This window comes from Venturia canescens, chromosome 11 (assembly GCF_019457755.1).
Source record: "Venturia canescens isolate UGA chromosome 11, ASM1945775v1, whole genome shotgun sequence".
NCBI lineage: Eukaryota > Metazoa > Arthropoda > Insecta > Hymenoptera > Ichneumonidae > Venturia > Venturia canescens.
The window spans coordinates 4,534,459-4,554,728 of NC_057431.1; the positions used below are offsets into that span (position 1 = coordinate 4,534,459).

Genomic DNA, 20,270 nt, shown 5'->3' on the forward strand with positions numbered 1-20,270 from the left:
ACAAAAAATGGAGAATCATTGAAAGAAAAAAGAGGGGAAAAAATGAGGCTGGAAAGCAAAGTCCAGGAAACGGAGATCGAAATGATCGGCGCAGCCAGAAATTCCTTGAGAATGAAAATTCGAAGGCAGTAAACGGGATCACAACTGGATCAAGGATTCTTTTTAATTTTCTCAAGCTCCGAGGATTCCGCGTTATCACATCGCGTGCAGAGTTCCCTTCGAGGAGGATATTTAAGCACGGGTTGATGCGCTACAGAATGAGGGAGGGATCGGAGGGGGAGGAGGATCGAAGAGAAAGGGAAGGTGAAGCCTGGGCAGCATGTGATATTATACGTATATTATATATACGCTTGGAGGATCGACGATCTCTCCGACGATACACCATTGCTCTCTTCGAACAAGTTATGAAGTCGTCCGGGGTTGTCCGGATCAAGAAACCAGTTGGTTATATACACAGCTCCCCATATATATATATATATATACACGCTGCCGGGATCATTCTATATTTATATGTAAGCTTTTTTTCATTGATTGCAACACACGAGAGACTCTTCTTTATAATCTCTCCTCTCTCACGTATACCATATTTTTCGTTCGGCGCGCGCGCGAGCGCGCGAGCGATGTACATTATGCCAAGATATTGTACGCGAGAGCGTACGACATCCTGAGATATGTAAGATCATGCCCGAGAGATCGAGATGTCGATATTCCTTTTTTTCCCCCTCCCTTTACAAACACTCTCCCGATCCCTCATTTTTTCTTGGACAAACATTTATTTACACACGGTTTTAACCTTCGATTGGGCCCTTGGTAAAAGCAGTTCGAATATGCTCAGCAACGAGAAACGAGAGTCGCAGAGCGCGCGCTATATTAAATCGAAACTAATTTCAAAAAATATCGCGAATTGCATCCTTCGATTGCATCCTCCTTACGAATGGGGTTCAATGATTCAGAGACGTTTTCATTTTTTTAAATATATTTATCGATAAGCATATGAGTGTTTACACGCGCGCATACACACACACGCCAAGCACATACGCACCCACGCACACACAGGCACACACATTATAAAACAGGCTTACATACATTCATAAATTGTGCGTATGTCCATATTTAAAAATACCACACATGAGTACTTTCACTGGTAATAATGTTATTAATAATCGCGATATTAATAATAATAATAATATTAATAATAAGATAAACTTTTCTTTCATCGTTCCGGTGACTACGGCGTTTTCATTACTCGTGAAAAATATTTGTCTATACAACATTTATATGCAAGTATATTAATATATAAAAAGTCGGAAGTATATGGCGGCTCGAGCTAGCCTTAATAGCGTTTAGAAAAATAATTTAATTCAACACCTGCTCTCGCGATAATAATTTGCTTTCTCACTTGTCCGCGCGCGTAATCGCTTATTACGCTCGCGTCCTTGTGTCTCTGACGTATTTATAGATAAATGGATTTAAAAAAAAAAAAAAAAAAAATATATATATTTACATAATGGCACCGAAGTAGTCGTAACTCGTCATTGTCGAAATTGCTCGCATCGCCGCACTCCTCGCTCATCAACTTTTCACATAAATTCACTAAAATTGAAAATAATAATTCAACAATTCGACAACAACGAGCATCGACCCTCTCGCAAGGTGCCAATTTCATTATATTTATTTACAGGCACGAAAATTTATCTTTTCATGCTTTTTCAATTCGAATAAATAAAACGGAGTCTCAATCATACTAATTATAATAATAATTAGATTCATCAGGACTTTAATGATCCTATCAAAGGCGACAATTATAATGTTGCTAGCTTAATTGACAAAAAATAATAATCGTGAAATAATAATAATAATAATATTAATAATCATACGAAATTGGGATGGAAGAGAAGAGTGGAAAAATGAGAGCAACAAAGAGGAACTGGGATGGACGTGATGAAATTGTAAGGGCAATTTTGTCATAATTAAATTATTTTTCATTAATAATGGACTAATAATAATAATAATAATAATAATAATAATAATAATAATAATATTTACCGGGATTACTTTTGCTTACTGCTATATACAAAATGAGCCAATGACAGTGAGCATGATGAGAGAGGAAGAGAATATGATGATAAAAATAAAAGTTATTTACATCGATTTAGTATTGAAATAAGTGGGGATGGTGGTGGTAATAAATTGGAATGAATTTGCTAATTTTTGCAACTCTCGTAGTCGTTCAGTCTTTCGTGATGAAGGGGGTTATAGGATGAACGTAATAAATAGACGAAAAGATTGGTTGATTGAAAACTCGAGTTAATACTGATTGTGTTTTAGTATTGAGTGAAGAACCGAGATAAAATTTGAGAGTTGGTGATATAATCGAGTTGAGAATGAAAGAGGATTTTTCATAGGATTTCGTTTAAAGTTGCGAAGAAACTGTAACCGGATGATTCGATGATTCGTTGGTGTTATTTTCATTGCGAAGAAATAATGTAAAATGATGAAAAAGCCTAATATTCAATACGACGAATCGTAACGAATGAATAAAGTGAATTATTTGGTTTGGTATTCTCACAGACACGTGTGTATCGTCTTTTTGGTCGTGCAAACTTGGCACTTGACCTCGCAGCACCAGTGAAACGTGCACGCGCATCTTTCGACCACGATGACCTCCTGGGTCTTGTAACCCCTGCCACAACACATGAGATCACAACCGTCGACACCGATGCTCGTGTCGTTGCACTGCCTACCGTGGGTCCCGAGGATCCCCAGTTTTGGATTTTTCTCACAAAACGGCGGCGAGGGCTCGAGATAAACGAGATCCTTCAAGCCCGGAGGCTTGTGCTCCGGATTGTACGGTTTCAATTGAAAATTGTAACGGTGCCTCCTCGACAAGCCCTCCCGTCGAGGACCGTGCACGGAATTACTACTCGCCGAGTTGCTCGATATCGCGTTCGAACCTCCGCCTCTGGCGCGCTCCGAATTGCTCACCATCACCCGCGAGGCTCCGTCGAAACGATCCTTCAAATTGTCACCGACCGCACGAAAATTTGGTAACCTCATCCAGCACGTTTTCACGGTGCAGGAACCCGACATACCGTGGCACTTGCACTCCTGTCGCATCTCGGACGACACGTGCTGAAAACATAACGAAAAGTACGATGAAGCGAGGAGCGTGCGTGCGGAGCCGCCCGATTTATCGCGGAGGCTTTTTTTAACTGTCAAATTTACGTTTTTCAGTGAAAAACGTTATTTCGCGTCGACTCACCGCTCTGCCAGCTTCGTTGTTGTGAAGATTCATTTTCTCCCTCAAGTTTCTACCCCTCTCGCCGGTGTCGACGAATTCCCTGGAGAACTTGAACCCGTAGCCGATATTGTCGGAGCATCCGCCCCATTCCCAGTCCCTGACGACCGAAGGTGCCCTCGATTGGTGCGTGTAATCACAGGAGCAAGATTGGATGCTGCCTTCGCTGCAGGCCCTCGCGATGCTGTGGGTCACCGCGGCGCTCGTGATCGCGTAGATGAAGGCAGTTTCTCGGCATCCTGATCGATCCAACAGACACGAGAATAATATTAACGCTTCGTCAAAAATTTTATTTTTCCTCCTCCCTCGCCGATCCCTTTTTCTCATCATAAAAAGCCCGAAAAAACCGGCCAAATTTCCATATCATCAACGAAAGATTTTTCGTCACATTTGTTCGCGCGTAGGAGGTTAAAAAAGGAAATGTTTAGGCAAGCAGCGAGGTTGTCGACGGCACGGGGGGTTGAGGGGCCGAGGGGGAGAACAGTGGTCGAGGAGCCGGAGGACTATACATCTCAATCTTGAGGGTAGAGAAATCTACCTGCCCCCCCCCCCCCCCCTCCCTCGTCCTTTCTCTCCGTCTCTCTCGTTCTCTTTATTGCGCGCAGGTAGAGTCGAGTCTCGCGCCGGGTCTGACCTTAACCTGCCCCTCTGGCTGACCCTCGATCGGGCGTGCGCCGGTCGTGCCGTAGAGAAAGATGTCTCTCGAGAGGCGTAGGAGGAGAGAAAAGGAGGGGGGAGAGGTGACAAGGGCGACGTTATCTGGGAGAGGCACAGGTGACCGATCGCATCTTGGTGCTGAGGCCGTTTTCAGGTGCGGTTAAATAAGAAAAACCGGAAATCACGTGCTGGGCCATTAACATAATCGAGAGTTTCTTTGAAGCTCGGAATTTCCGAGCGACTTTAAGCAGGCTCTCAACATTTTCAAATCGATTCGAGTCTTTCGATTCTTATTTTATTCAGATCTCCGAAGGCGACGAGAAAGAAATAGAGAGGAAAAAAAAGTGAGTGAAATTGAAACATCGGGGAAGAGAAGTCCGGTGTAAAATTGAGTGAAAGGGAAATCTTCTGGTACGTTTTGGCCTCTAGGGACATTTTAGCCCACCTTCGTCAAAGCCCAATCGTTTTAAAACCCGTTTCGTGGCTGCCCCGTAAACTGCGTATACCAATACCCGCGTCCACCGTACGCGCCTCTGTGTCTGTGTTTTTTAATTCGAAAACTATATATCTGATGCTCGCGTGCGAAAGGGTCACCGATCACACTTTTTCTCTCCCTCGAGAGCCCCTCTCTCGCGGTAGACCCGAAGGAGTCTCTCGATTAATTGCGAATTAGGATCGAATTAAGGGGAATTGATTGTTCGGTTGACACACGAGAAGATTTATCTCTCGGCGATCCGGAATAACGGATACCGCTATTAATTGACTGTGATTTCGTATATGGAAGGATACGTATATGTGACGAACGCGCAGCAGAGTCGATACGACGATTGTAATCGCGCGATTAGAAATCAATGATTTGCCGAACACGGGACACAGCGTCACGAGAATCTAGATTTTTTACAATTCTCTGACAAACGAGCATGGGAAAAATCGTTTGAAATTCATGAAATATCATCGTAAATCCTCCGCATGTCGCGCTTCACGTGATATTTCAAGCGGGAATATATTTAAATAAAATGAAAAGCAGAAAGAACGAAAAAAATTATAAAATATCGCTCCGAAGATGAAAAAAAAAAAAAAAAAAAAAAAAGAACAAGAGCAGCTTGTACGAGGAGATGCGATACGGTTTTTTGCCTCGACATATATCCTGGTCTCTCGTAATTGAAACATTTCGTGAACGTGACAGAAATTTAATACGACGGGTACTCGTTCGGCTGTAAAGACAGACGTCTATGTAGATACATAACCTCTTCGCGTAGTACATATATAGATATATAGCGAGGCATGTACCTTAACGATATATCTATATAACATTTATAATGCTGTGAAGAAATTTCTCGTCTCTTTGGTCGCGCACAGAGTACGTTCCACATTAGTAACCGGAACGAAGGTGTGCACCAGAAATTCTGAATCGATGGAAACAAGACGTTAAAAGAGATTTTTCCTTTTTCTATATTCGTGTGAGTGCCAGTCCCTCTCTCCCTCTATGTATACTTTGGATACGATTTTTTTCCTCTCGCTACTCCGGAGGTCACAATAAGGTAGAAGTCAGAAAGCATCGCTCAAAGAAGAGATGATCGTCCATATCGAATTTCCATAGCCCCGGAGACGCCGAGATATCGAAATTCGTCACGAGCATTTTCGAGACGACGTCGACACGCTCTCCCTCTCTCTCTCTCTCTCTCTAGTCCCTTTATTTTCTAGGTAATGCTTCACATTTTTGCCCCCTAAGTAGCATCTCGTAAAATCCCGCGAGAACCTTCACCCCCCCCTCTTCGCTCTCGCTCACCGACGCCAAAATTTCAACGTTTTACGCCAGCGCACATTTCTCTCCGGGATTTTCCTTCCCCTCCTCCTCCTCAGCCGACGACCAAATACGACCCAACGTAATCCTTCTAATACGAGAATCCAGGCGGGAAGACGAATTGCGAGCAAGGAAAAGGAAAAAGACGGTGAAAGAGATAAAATGAAGAAATTTCGACTATTTTTTGCACAATTTTCAAGTTTGGTTATTCAATATATCGAAATTTTTTTTCCAAGCAGAATCGCGAGTTCGCGCATATGCGCACTATTAGAAAAATGTGAATGCAATAAAAATCGAAGAAATTTCACGTGTACAAGGCTTCACGTGAAGAAAGCAGAATACGAGATAAGAGAAATCGTTATCGCGGTTTCAAAAGACAAGAGCGTGTGGGAAAAATTGAGTGAAAAAAAGAAAACGAGGCTCGATAATCCCACCTGTTTGTCTTCGACCCACCCTGTAGGGATTCTCATCTCTCCGGCTCTCTCGTCCTCCTCGTGATAAGCGAGTGTATACTCATTGCCAGGTTCTTCTTATCGCGGATGACGCTCGTCAAATAACGCTCGCGAAAGAAGGTGTAACGCCTTCGAAGACGATCAAATACGAGACAAAGAGAAGCACAACGAGAAATGAGGAAAAAAAGCGAGCCCAGCGATGACGTGAGATTAGCAGGTGCGTCCTCCGAGCACTCCTGCAGTTCTACATCCGCGACCTCCTCGCGTCATTTGTCTACCTTTCTTTTTTTTTCTCTCCTTAATTCACAAATGTATACACCCTCGAAAGTTTCATAATTTTTTTAAATTCGTTAGTCAACGAGCAATTCCCCATGAAAATGTCTCGATCGAGTGGCCTCACGAGCTGAATTTCGCAGTTTTTCTCAGCCAAAATACCATGAAGCACACTGGCCAAGATTGCCTGGAGGAATGAGGCTTGGAGGGAGTTTCGCAACAGCATGGAAGTCAGGATGCAAGTTTCCCAGCAGGTTACGACAAAACTTATTTCTCACGCAACTATAATTGATTTTTATGAAAGATGGCGAGAAAGAAAATCAACATTTTGTTAGTGTTCAGCACTGTATAAATTGCCCAGTCGATTCGAGATTGATTTTTCCAACGAAATGATCGAAGCTCCTGCTTCGCAGTTGTCAGAAAACTCGAAAAACTAAGCGCGGTGACTCAACTCCGTTCATTCAGAGAAACGAAACGATTCGTTTTTTTTTTTTAGTTCAAAAAAAAGGTAAAAATGGGGAACGAAGGCATTTCGGATTTTTTGATAGAGGCCAAAGATAAGTGAATTTAAACCCAAACAAACTTGGTTCTGTGACTCAGGAAAGATCGTGCCAATGGGTGGGGGGAGGCGGGGCCGGGAGGGGGAGGGCGGGGGGGGGGGGGGTTTGAAAAAGTACAAAAGTGCGTGTCCGTGTTCCAAGGCGTGCTCGCCCGCGCGTGTGTGCGCGTGTACGCCCGTGAGTGTGCGATGCTCGATGTGGAACCAAACAAGATGTAAAAATCACAGGAAAGCCACTTGGTTGGCGTCTCACGTATTCGCAAGAAATCGTGGCGTGCCGTCGACACATGTAGCCCATCATAGTCAGCGATTTATGGCGACGTAACGCCATGACAAAAAGTCGTCTTTTCCCATATACGTTATTTTAGCCTTATGCCGAAGTTGTACGAGCCGACAGGTATTGATTGAATTTATCCTATAAATGGACGATTATCTTTTGAGTTGCTTACGAGAACGAGAAGCAAAATATTCGGAACACGCCTGAATAAATCCATGTTCGTTTCTCCCTGTGTGCGCGTCTCTCTCGCTTTTTCTCTCTTTCTGTAAATTTGAGTGTGCTGTTGCTCCGCGGAACGAGCCTCGCACTCTTATTTCCCCCTCACTTTCTTCCTCCGCTCTCGTCAGGCTCCTCGCGAAGCCTCTTTTTATCCTCCTTTATCTCGAAACACCATCGGAAATAACAACAACTTGTTTTCGGAGGAATATCACGAGGAAAATCATAAGTCGTCGGCCTATTTCTTGCCCGGAGATATACGAAGAAAGCTTTCTTCGACTTCTCACCGATCGCGCGATATCGAATCGTTTTCAGCCGAACTACTTCATTCCACGCTCAATCATTTGCGTCTGGAGGGTTTCGCAGCTCCGTAAAATCGGCTGGTTCCTCGACTACCAAAAACTTGGATTATGGGATATCAAAATTTCCGCGAATTTGCTATTTTATCGAATGGAAAAATGGAAATAAAGTTTAATAATAACGAGCAAATGAGCTATCAGTTAAAACTCAAATCCGTCAACCCTTTCGGGGCGCTGGAGGCTTTTTTAAATCTCGCTAAGTGGCCATATGGGCTGTTGCAACACATAATAGGCACATGGAGGATAATATGGAAGCGTTTTGCTCCAGTACGAAGAGAGAGAGAGAAAGAGGAGAGACTGGGTTGGGGGACCACGGGAGGGGGATTTTCGTCGTGTGACAGCGTCGAAAAAGCACTCGGCCTCACAATCACGAAAGAGAGATCTAAAAGAACCGAGCGGAGGGAGAGACAGTTTCAAAGCAAAACATCCTATATATACGTGGATTTAATGTGTGTATGGATATTATAGATCCATTATCAGGTTGCACAGCACACATCTGGTAATAAAAGCGTGGCACACGCCTCGAGGTTCGTCCCCCCCCGAGCTCCGCCACGGCAGGGCACATATTTACACATGTAAATGTGATCCACTCCGCTTATTCCATCCCCTAATCATTTTTATCTGCCAAATCAATTCTCGTCCCATGCCTCAATCTTTTCGAGCGAAAGAGTTCAATTCTTTGAGTAATAACGAACAAAAGTTGTTTTTTCAAAACTACGGTGAAAGCAGCGGTTCTTTAGCCTCGAATTTCTTGACAAAGGATTCGCGTGATGAAAACTGTGGGTGAAAATGGAATGAAAACATTTTTTTTTCTAGTTAAATTTCGCTCCTTTGGTCACATTTTTTCAAATGATTTGTTCGATTTTTGTTCAGGTTGTTAATTTTCTATGATTTGACTTATCGCATATCAAGTGAGAATTTTACTTTTGTATGATTTATGAATTGGACCGAGTTTTGTAGATGTTTTAATACACGAAATTTGACAGAGACAAATTCGGCGAATTTGTAGCTTGTCATATTTCTTAATTGGCGAGACTTCCCATAGAAATAGAGGCTCGAAATCAATGGTGGCTGCGATGTCGCTCGTGTTATAATGTATACGCAATTTCGATACGCTCCTCGATGTGGGACGCACGAAACGCGGCCACGTGTTCCCGAGCAACGTTCAGCGCAGACGAACGGCATAAACACGATTTCAGAGCTGGCTAATGGGGCTAAACAGTCACGATCCGAAACGAGGGGGTTACGGGCTGTATCGGTGAATCAATATTTGTTCGTTAATAATACTAAGGATTGTGCCAAGTTTGAACAAGCGTAAGCATATTTGTCTATATACACGAGCGACCGTTTCTATATTTCAATCTGCTCATAAGTGCCAACGCTCGTAAAGTTTTATTAACATTTTGATGAATTAACCTGTCGGGATATTTGTCGAGTGCTGGGAGTTGTGAAAAGTCGATTATTCTCGAGTTTTGTCGATTGACAGTTTAAGGATTTTTCATTTTGGGAGCCTCGTTTTTAGAGTGCCCAAGACTTTGCTCCAGTTTCGTTATTTTTTTAGCGAAAATTCGAAACAATTCGAGACTTTCTTGGATCGAGCTTACAAGTGAATAACAAAAATCTCAAAGTTTTTTAATTCCCTCGAGCTTTTGACGTTAAATTTGAAAAAGAATCGCCCATACGTGCTCATTATACCGTCTTTATTCTCGGGAGTGTTTGCATGCTGTTCGTCGCCTGGAAGATGTCAAAAGAATGTGAAAGGAGAAGCTATTAATCGTCACCTCTGGCCCGTCATATTTCGGAGCGACACTCTTTCAAATCCGGATGATTCTAGAGATGTGTTTAGTTTCGTTTTTTCGGGCCTGTCATCTCACTCAACTCAACACTTTTGACTTAGGACTCGCTATCGAGAGATGTTCATTCGAGTGTTTCTTTTTTTCTCATTTTTCATAAATATTTGCGCAATCTTTCGACTCAGGCAAGTCGATGATGATCGAAGATCCATCGCCGTTACTTCCACGAGGACGAGAATTACTCAATGCGAGCTTCGTGATTCCGGGACTTACCTCGATCGACGATTTTGCCGAACAAATTTTTGCCTCGAAGAAAATTCTTCGTCGAACAGTTCCATCTCCTGTTGCGAAACTGATGCTGGCACTCCATTATCGCTTGATTCGCACCCCGTGCGACCGCCATAAGTACACCTGGATTTTCGCGCGCCAGGCGCCTCTGTTTCCGCCTGAGTGTCGCGTAAATCGTTGGGTCCATGTGAATCGCGGCTGGCGACATTGGCAGAAGATTATTTGGCTCACCCGCTTTCGCGATCCCCCTAAAAATTCATTCACGCATTGAGGATTCATGATTTTTCAAAACGATCGAAACTTTCGTGCAAAAACTGATCTGATTCAGTGACAAATTGCCGGACAAAATAAGATGACGTTAAAAAATCGGCGGATCAATGTCAAATCGAAGTTTTGCAAGGAGCAAAAATAGTACCCGCGTTTCGACGAACGACGAGGTTTGAAGCGCAACTATATAATTTGACGCATTGCCGAAACGTGCCCACGTGCGCGTGCATTTTATTCCAAAAAATGATTCGAAAGATTAACGATTATTTTCATTTCAAATGAAAGAATAATTGAGTGAAAATTGTCGCGGTTGCGCTGAACATTTCAAATAATCGTGAATGAGGAGGACGAAGAAATTGGAGAGTTTAAAAGCGACTCGAAGCATGAAAAAATATTGGAAAGCTACTAATTCTCAAAAACACTGATAATTTCCGAAAATAATCTCCGTTATCTCGATGAATTGATCCCCGAGTCGACAAACGTTCGATAAATAAAAGGGACACGAGCCGTTTTAAACGCGTCCGCAAATGTATTAGGTTCGCGATAGAGCGACGTAAGATCGAGGCTTCGGTACAAGATCGGCGATGTGTACTCGGACGACGTGCACTCGATCTCGTGCGCGGCGGCACCGCGGACGAGGACGGTACGGGTGAAAAGGACGCTCGACTGTATCGGTTGACATTGCGCTGATTCACGACAGGAGATCTGCCGCGGATCTTTCGATTCCAAGATCCTTTTCGATCCCGGATTAAATGGAAGACGCGACACGCGAGTTCACCGCGCGCTGGAACCGGCGCTGTCATTTTCGTTTCTCTCGTAAAAATGAAATTTTCTTCGTTTTCGAAATAATTGCATTTATTTATCACTGCTCGATGGTTCTGACAGTTTGGATCTTGTTAGGCGGGGCTCGTTGACAGCTTAAAAGCGCTGTCGAAATATTTGAGATTCAAAATATCTGGGATTGACAACTCGTTTTATAAAAATCTACAAAGTTTTCATGCCCCAAGAACGTATTTGAGCTCGGGAATGAAAATTTTTCGTAGATTTTCAGCAGCATGCTGTTTGGCATAAAAAAAAATTGGAAGAGAGAGAAGGCTGAATGAAAAACTCACCACCACATAGATCCTCGTCCACGATTTTTGTTGCGGCTAATGTCTGCGGGCAAGGCAGGGACGGCCACCGCGAGAGCTCCGAGTATCATCCACAGTTTCATGTTTTAAATCTCCAATCGAGAAGAGAGAAGCATAGAAACTCACAAAGAAAATAAGAATCGAGAGATCGATTAAAGCGAAGTTGAATGTACGTCGATACTCGAAGAGTTCCTCGACGGAGCGTACTGTTAAAAGTTAAAATCGGCGAAGAGTCTTAGCTACGAGGGGCATCGAACTGTCGCGCTCATTTTAGTCGTTCACAGGAGACACTCATCACCAAACAAAAAGTTTCGAACAACAAACAAACAAAGGAGGAAACGAGCACAGGGGGGTGGATCAGATCACCATATTTCTGTGGGAAGAATCGCGCCCTCGGCTTCGTTCATCACAAGAAGAAAAACGACACTGTTCGAAGGCGTGAGTTATAGTCACAACCGACGTTAAATATTGAGTAAGCGTAGATCCGATATTGCGATGCATAGGCACACAGGAAACTCTGGAAACGAGCTTCATTAACTCACGTGAGAAGAGTTTAAGTGGTCGCGTTCGAGGGGGGTGGCAAAAAACGGGGAGTTTTAAAAAAACGGTCTCAACGAATAAGTCAATTGTTTTTTCAAATAATGGTGAGTTTTAAAACGCGTAAGGTGGAATTCCCTGGTCTGGGACTACCCTCGGGCTTCCGATACGTCGGTGAGACTGACGTTGGTTGCCGGCGCTCACCGCTCGGGCCTCTCTCGCTCCTGACTTCGTCTATCTCACTTTCTTTTTTCCCTTCTTCCTTCTTCTTCTTTCTCGTCCGTCACTCCTCTTGCTCGCTCTCTCTCTCTCTCTCTTTCTCTCTCTCTCGCTCGCTCTCTCTCTTTCTCTCGTTGGCAAAAACACGAGTTCGCCCTCTGGTAAGCAGTGGCCAGTTGAAAAACTCACCCCTCTGAGCTATTCCGTGGCCCCTTGGGGAGTAAACAAATGGCAGAGTGTAAAAATCGAAGCTTCGTTAAAGATTAACAATCGAGAGGCTGCTCATTAATAAAAGAATGAGCGAGAGGGTCGTTCGCTCGCATGTTGAGGCGAGAGCGAGGGTTGCTTCGTCGTCATCGAGGTGCCAGCGCACTCGTTTTCTCCCCTTTCCACACCACTCGCCGCCTTGTTTTTATTATTTTTAAGTATTTAAAACTCGCTTGTACTCGGTATTACTCGATGGGAATGCCCGGCAAATAAACGAGAGGAGCATGGCCGGTGGTGCGCCGAAGGCCGGAAAGTGGTGCTTCGTGGTTTGCGATCCTTGATGACGCTTTATGGTGCTTTAAGGGAGTGGGAGACGTGCACGATCGGCTCTCGGGGCTTACCCGAATGCGTTCACGTCGTGCGCAACCCTCTTAATAAGCGTTACAGACCTGGATCCCTTCGGCGTGAAAGAGAACAGCGAGATGAACACCGAAAAGCAGGTGGGCTTCTCCTTCTCTCTCTCTCTCTCTCTCACTCTGCGACTACTCTTAAGACCTTTTACCAATGAATGCAGTGGAATTACGAGACCGAAAGTGTATTTTCTTTGAGAACGTTTTTTTTCGTGTGTATCTTCGTGTCTTGATAATCGGGGGTTGCTAATGTCGTTAAGGATGTTCGACGGGGTCCCCGGATCCGTTCGGCACCTCGTACAAAATCGCCATTTTGTCTTTTCCTTGGCCCTTCGTCATTACTCTCATATACTTTCGTCCTCCGAGTCCTGTTCGCATTTCGTTATTTGCCATTTTCGTTTTTACCGAGTACCTTGAATCGTGGATTATTCTCTTATTAATTTATATTATTATTATTATTATTATTATTGTTGTTGTTGTTGTTGTTGTTATTGTTATTACTATTATTCGAATGAACGTATTCACTCGTCGAACTCCGAAGACGATGAAATATCGACGAAGCCTTCGACGAGCTTAGGCTTCGGTCAGCGACTGCACGCACAGCATCCAACCTCAAACAGTATCATCTAACCAAGAAAGAACGAGAGAGAAACACCCATTCCTCCACCTTGTCCCAACCGCAAGACCATCCTGGACCTCCCCTCCCCCATCCCTTTTTTAAGACCGAGAAAATCTCTCTGGTCCCGCCTCCTCTTGGACTGCCTTCTTTCTTGAATCCTTACACACTCTCCCCTCCCTCGTCTTCTCCCCCTCCTTTGCGCACATTATTTTTATCCTCTCCCACACTTACATCCAGATGACTCTTCTTTCTTCGTGTTTTCATTCTTCTCCTCCTTCCTCACTCTTATTCAACATTACTCACGTGCCTCACCCTCCAGTCTGCTTCGTTTTTTTTCAATTAAACATTTTTTCCCCTCGATTTTCTCCATTTTTTGACAAATTACACCATTTTTTTCACCATTTTTATCCTGATGCGATCAACTCCACTGAATCGGGCCCACGTTCCACTGCTTTCCTTCATTTTTCAATGATTTTTTATGACTTTGGTCCCCATCGGAGAGTGCAGATTTGACGTTTGGTTTCAGAAATGTTAGAGACAATTACCCATGCTTCTTTTTTTGATCATTGCGATCCTGCTTCCAAGGAGCAACAATAACGACCCGAGCGATCTTTCGTAATCTTAGAAAAAATTGTCGCAGAGCACGTGGCTTCTGAAGAGATGTTGGCAAGGGCGTTACTCACGTAAGCCACACCCAATCGACTGTCTTGCGACCAAAGAGAGAGATTACTCTTTGACTTGGCCAAAAGAAGCATCTATATATACACGTGTCTCAAGCATTCGCCAACTTTCACCATCTTGACTTTTTGCGAATTGTGTGATCTCGATTATTGTTCCGGACAATAAAATCCAATCGATAAACGATCGATGAAACTCTGATAACTGATCAACGGAAATGTGTTACAGAGCAAAAATGAGGCAAATTTGTCCAAATAATTTATATTTTCTCGAGTCGAGTCCATGAATATAATCGTGAGCAAATAATGAAAAAAAAAATGTTTAATAAGTAAATCAAATTTCTTAATACTAAATGAGCTTTGTGAAAAATCATACGTCATTCGAGTGGTAAAATTCGATGAAATTCGAGTGTGTTCGTTACGAAAAACGTTGAAGGTAAAACGCAGGAATGGGTAAAATTCGAGGATAAAAGTGGAGCGAGCGGTTTGAATTTGTTTGGATAATTGTCGTGTTCTTATTTCGGGAGGAGATGCTTGGGCAAGCAACTAATTTCGCGCAATGACGTCAATTACGTTTTTACGTTGGTTGGCAGAGATCCACTTATTTAAGCGCGGAAAGAGCGGGAGAAGGAGGCCGGGGGGAGGAAGAGAAAGAGCGTTTGATGGACACGAGGTTCTCTCACGGAGGAAGAATGAGGAGCAATGAGTGAAGGATAAACGAAAAGGTAAGAGGAGAGGAGAGGAGCGAACAGGAAGAAAGAGATTCTTGACTGCACAAATGGAATAAAAAAGGGATGGGAGCGAGGAGAAAAAAGAGGGTTAAGGAGCCAAGTAAAAGCAGTAGCTGAGCAGTAGATAGTATTTACCGGAGCGCGAACGTTTTATTGTCAGCAAACAAAATCCAAGCCAATTACATGTGGAATGCAGTTTGCAACTTCTCCTCAAACGTCTCAAACGTTTCAAATAAAAATCGCTGACATTGCGAACCCGCGAAATAGTCCGGGAGTAAGAGAGAATTTAAAACGTTACGAGTCTCTTCCTTTTTTATTCGCTCTTTCTCCCTTGTCAGGATATGTCAGAGCGAACGCGAAAAATCATGAGACCGAGAGCCACGGAGGGGAACAAAAAATATCGAGAAAAAGTCTCAGCCTTCCTCTAACCGTAATAAACGCTTTAAAGAGCTCAACTCTCGATGGAAACTCGCCAAATGCTCGGGCAACGACACACAAAAAATTCAACATTCTCAGACAGAACTGTGAAAACGTGTTCACTTCGTGAAGAAACGACTCGAAACACCCTCGGATTTTATTCCCGGCACCTGCGACTACGCGCAGCCAACGATTTTCATTCGCAATTTGCCAAAACTCCACGCTTTGGACTCGACCATTCCGGAGGTGAAAGCTCTCAGTTTTCTCACCTCCCGAGCAAACTCCATTTTTTTCTACCAAAAAAGTCCGAAATTCCTCAGCCTTCGAGAGCTCCGATAAATAACTTAATTACATTGAGCATCGCATAGTTAGACTAAACAACGATCTCGTTCCCCCGAAATCGGTAAACCATGAAGCTCCAGTCGTTCCTCCCCCCTCATTTGTGCAGGCACACACTCTTGGGTGGCAACTCGCAGACAATACCATTCATTCACTCGTTCCTATTTCTCACTCCGGCTTTTCCTAATATCTCATTTTCTCAATGTCGTTTTTGGGAGGGGGTTTTTACGTGCTATACTTCACCGAGGCTGATCGTTGACAGATAAATACGTGAAGACCCAAAAAGACGGGTCCCGCAGGAGAGAAAGCACACACGCAGTCGGAACGGGCAGAAAACCGTAACGAATTTTATAAGCGACCCGTTATGCCGTGCAGGATCCTCTTCCATTCCACAAATACATAAGCACTCTTATGTGCGTGTGTCTATGTATTAAGCACCTATAGATATTGCTACCTTGCATATCTTTATCTTTCTCTTTTACCTCCCAGAAGTTGACGCGTAGAACGCTAACCTTCGGAAAAAACTCTAGAACGTTCAAGAGCGCGGGGACGAAGGAAGAAACCGTGAAATTCCAATCGTTCCATTCATCCGATCATTTTCTCTCCCTCTTTCTCACAAGATTACGGATATTTGTGACTTCTTATCTGTTTCGAGAATGAGGGAGAACGGATTATTAGGGGCGAACGGTGTGGAAGAAGGAGGTGAAAAATATCAATTAAGAGTTTGGCGTTGGGCGAGTCACAATTCGTCGATGATTGGAACGTGTCTTAATAATGATCTGGCTCGATGGCGGGACTCTGACAGTTCATTCATGAAATTCTGGTCCAAAGGAGCTCTGGGCTTGGGATGAAAATTTATTGGATCAAGAATTTCTCATTGGGAAATGGATCGAAGCACTTTTGCATGAATATCGAACGAGGAGTTTGACGTTGGAAAATTATTCGAGATGGTGCAAAAGTTACGGTTTGAGAAACTTTCTCGAATTTATGAGGCTGTTGTAGAGAAGCAGCTTGAAGAAAGGAATTTTCAAATTTCTGGATTATCGGGACAAAATGATGTCGAGTCGATGATAATTTATATTCCCGGAAACTTGATCAAACTGCTGCTGCTGCTGTCGGAGCAGACGAAGTCTTGAAATGATAAATGAGAAAAAAAGGTGAAATATGAAAATTGATTCCTCGCTGGCAGGTGATTGCCCCTTTAATTGGAATTCAGTGTACGCGGGGGGACGAGAAATAGTCACGAAGAGTGAAAGAATTTCGGGTTTTAAAAATAGTTTGACAATGAAAAGATGAAAAAAAAAGGAAGAAGAGAGAGCGACGACTCGCAGAAGTAATTTTCGAGCCACTCGAATCTCCTTTCTGCTTGATGTTAATGGCTCGTGTGTTGTTAATTAGCAATACGTGTGGTAAGCGTTATAGATCTGTGGGAGCGATGGATGGATTTTTATACGATTTTAATGTGTGTAATGGTGGAGGTGAAAAAAGAAGGCAAATATGAAGAGTGAGAGAAAGAGGTGGAGATTAGTTGATACGAGAGAGAGGGAGGAAAAAGAGGATGAAAGCAGAGGACAGACAGATGGTGGTATGGAGGTGAGATGCGGTAGCTCGTAAATCTAGAAGAGAGGCTGTGAGCGCCCGTGCGCGTTGAATAGGTGTAAATGAAGTTGCGGCCTGAGCGAGCGTAGAGAAGAAGAGGAAGAAGGAGCAGAAGGAGAAGAAGAAGAATCGGTAAAAGCCTCCGCGCTTCGTTTGGACCACCCCGAAATTTGTCGTGGCTCGATCTCATTCTCTATCGTTTCTCTCGCTCTCTCTCTCTCTTTCCGAGCCGGGCACGCGGCCACACGAAATAAATAGTATTCACCGCCAACGTAGATGCCTCGAGTCTTGATGCCACCAAATAGGGCGGTCTTTCTATCCGTCCCAGTTGACCGTTGCTTCTTTCCCACTGGTCTATCTCTCATCCTCTCTCTCTCTCTCTCTCATATATACATATATCATGTCCATACGACCACAATGGCTTACAGATATGCTCCAACTTTTCTTCTCAGGACCTCGAGGGTTGGCCTCTCTTTCTTCCTTTCTCTCCCTCACTCAGCTTTCATTCATTTCTTGTGCCTTTTTTAACCACCTCCAAATGCTACGCCGTCTCTCTCTCTCTCTCTCTCGTTCTCTCTTCCACCAACGTCCCGATCTACCACGCCCACCTTCCACTTTTCGTCCAAATAATCTTCTCGCTCTACGCTCGATTTTTTTCAAACCAGCCAACTTCCAATAGAGTTTATACCTGATCAGACGACTTTACCACTACTAGGTGGTCCCTTTTTCTCAATAAAAAAGCCTTTTCAACCAATGTTGCACTTCCTCCGGAAAATATCAGTCCACGAGTTATCGCGTTTAACGAATCATCGATAGCCATCTTGTTTCAACGATGAAATGAAGAATTTGTCATCCCCGGATGATGGATCAATCGCTGGAGATTCGATCATGGTGAATTACTCGCGATTGCGAGCATCAGCATTCGGATTTATTGGAAGCTGCATCATTTTATCTCGGAGCTGTCAACGAGAATGTTGCATCATCGTACTTCGACCAACTCGTGTTTTCCTTTTCCAGCTATTCTTATGCCATCGTTGCTTTCTCAATTTTTTCCAGTCCTCCGGCAGGCTTCGACGAGTCGAATTTGTCATCACCAGGCTCCCAATGATGGATCATCGTTTCTGAGATTCTTCCAAAGTTGATGAATCATTTGGTTATACCAAGCTCTACATCCGGGTTCATCGAAACTTCTAATTTCATCAAATTTCCGGTCTCCCAAACCCATTAATAGCCGTCCCAATGACAATGATTGGACTCCAATTGCCTTCTTCTTGTCCAGGAATTCACCTGTAAAGATTCGTCATAACCAAAGCACTCGTGATGGATCATCGTTTCCTGGATTTACGAGCGTTCGAACTATCTGAATCACTTGATTGCTGATGTCAGACGTGTTTTTTGGATTCAGCAGCGTTTCCCTTCATTCAAGAGCATCAGTAAATTCTCTTGCCCTTATTATCCAATGCCTCGAAACTCTTATTTCAGTTTAGGCAAGGAGGAAAGAATCCCCGAGTGGTTGGATTATCTGGAATCCAGATAGAGATTAAGGATAACGATCAATGCGGTTGCATGCCAGTTCGCCGGTGTCTGGCACCGTCATCCTCCTGCGTATATATTCATCCGCCTGGCAAGGACTCTTCAAGCTACTTTTGTCGACAGCATTACCAGCTGAGATTATCCTGGACCAGGTCCGAAATGGATTTAAGCTGTGTATGGACGAGACAAGCCAGCGGGAATCATTCTAATTTAGTTCAGCGACTCATCCTAATTAACTAACTGAATGAACCAGTACAAAGAGTCGACCTTCCACTTCTGGCTCTTCGAGCAAAGATCTAATAGAAGAATTCTCCGCAGCTATTGGAGGCTCGTCCATCCGGTAAAAGTGGCAGTTTGCATCATCCAAGCCTGTTAAGTTTGCACGTGGTTAGCGAGTTGGAAAGTGTCTCGAAGCATCGATTGGATCTTGGCGCAACGAACGATTCTGCTGCATTGTTCCTTCGGGGGATTCTTTCGTAACGAATATAATCTGAAAAATGTGGCTGCTACGAATTCAGCGTACCCGGATGAGTCTCGCATGACACTTCTTACGAAAAAAAAAACTTTTTTTTTCCTTTTTTTCGTTTCATTCTCAAAGTCACACACCTGTCAGTCTTCATTTCCGCCGTAGGTACGCGAAGGAAGACTCGCAACCATTATCCACCAACGGCTGGACGGCGTTTGAAGAATCTTTCGGATCTCCGAGGAGCTCGTGAAGGTGGCCATGGGATACAAACCTCTTATGGTGGCCTCTTTGATACACGTTAGACGGTTGAGTTGCCACCGCGCGAGGGACGAAAATTTAAAGGGCGGGGTGCGAACACGTCGGGGCCACATGAAAGCAGCTCTTCTGTGAGAGCTAATTATTGTTTCTCTTTTTCTTTAAGAGTGTCCATGTCGGTTTTATGTGTATGCGAGCAGGCTCTTTCTCGAGCGATAGAAATGAGCTGGCAACTTTCGCGTGGCGCCTGTGGAGGCCAAAGTACCTGCAACCTTTAAAGCCCCCAGAATTCTCACACCCTGTCACACTTCGATATCTTCCACATATATACAAGCTTTTCTCTCCTCATCTTCGCACTCCCTCTTCTTTTTTTAATGCCTTCCTTTCTGACAATATCGACTAACTAAAAAATGATGCTTTTTACTTTGACTATTTTGTGCTCCAGCTTCGTTCCATCTGCAATCCGGCCGTATTCTCACACCTCAACATCGACCGCAGTTTCTCTTTTCTTCTTTTTACATTGGCATCTGGTCCGAATGATTGAAACGAACCTTAATCACCTTCAAACCTTTGATTTATTTTGCTTCTCGCCTCTGGAAGCTGGCGTTCCCCCACCGTCTCGCTTCTCCCTTCATTTGCACTTAATTTCACTCAAAATCCATTCAATTCCGTCTGATTAATCACGACGAGCATTCGTCATCGTTGATTTGTTTCTCGAATATTTGTTTGTCCAATTGTTGTTTTGAATTTATTTAAAAACTTGGCCAAACAATACACGAAAAATCCTATATATACACATCCACTATTTGTTCAGTTCTTATGCCACTTTCAGGGGGATATTTATGTTATATAGCGCCATGCATTATCGCCACGAAAGCCAGACCCCGT

General features: G+C 43.7%; 1 protein-coding gene across 1 annotated transcript; it reads right to left on the reverse strand.

Moving 5' to 3' along the window:
- Positions 1-1,001: 1,001 nt before the first annotated feature.
- On the reverse strand, positions 1,002-12,090 carry wg (wingless). Its single transcript, XM_043432440.1, has 4 exons — positions 11,356-12,090; positions 9,962-10,224; positions 3,263-3,537; positions 1,002-3,132 (listed from the first exon to the last, which is right to left on the reverse strand). Exons 1-4 carry the CDS (start codon positions 11,454-11,456, stop codon positions 2,566-2,568), a joined length of 1,206 nt encoding a protein of 401 aa, XP_043288375.1. The 5' UTR covers positions 11,457-12,090; the 3' UTR covers positions 1,002-2,565.
- Between the last annotated feature and the right edge of the window lie 8,180 nt (positions 12,091-20,270).

Coding starts and splice junctions, on each gene's coding strand:
- wg (XM_043432440.1), bottom strand. CDS start 11,456: ATGAAACTGTGGATGATACTCGGAGCTCTCGCGGTGGCCGTCCCTGCC. Junction 10,225..11,355: donor GGACGAGGATCTATGTGGTG/GTGAGTTTTTCA, acceptor ATGAATTTTTAG/GGGGATCGCGAAAGCGGGTG. Junction 3,133..3,262: donor ACAACGAAGCTGGCAGAGCG/GTGAGTCGACGC, acceptor TTATGTTTTCAG/CACGTGTCGTCCGAGATGCG.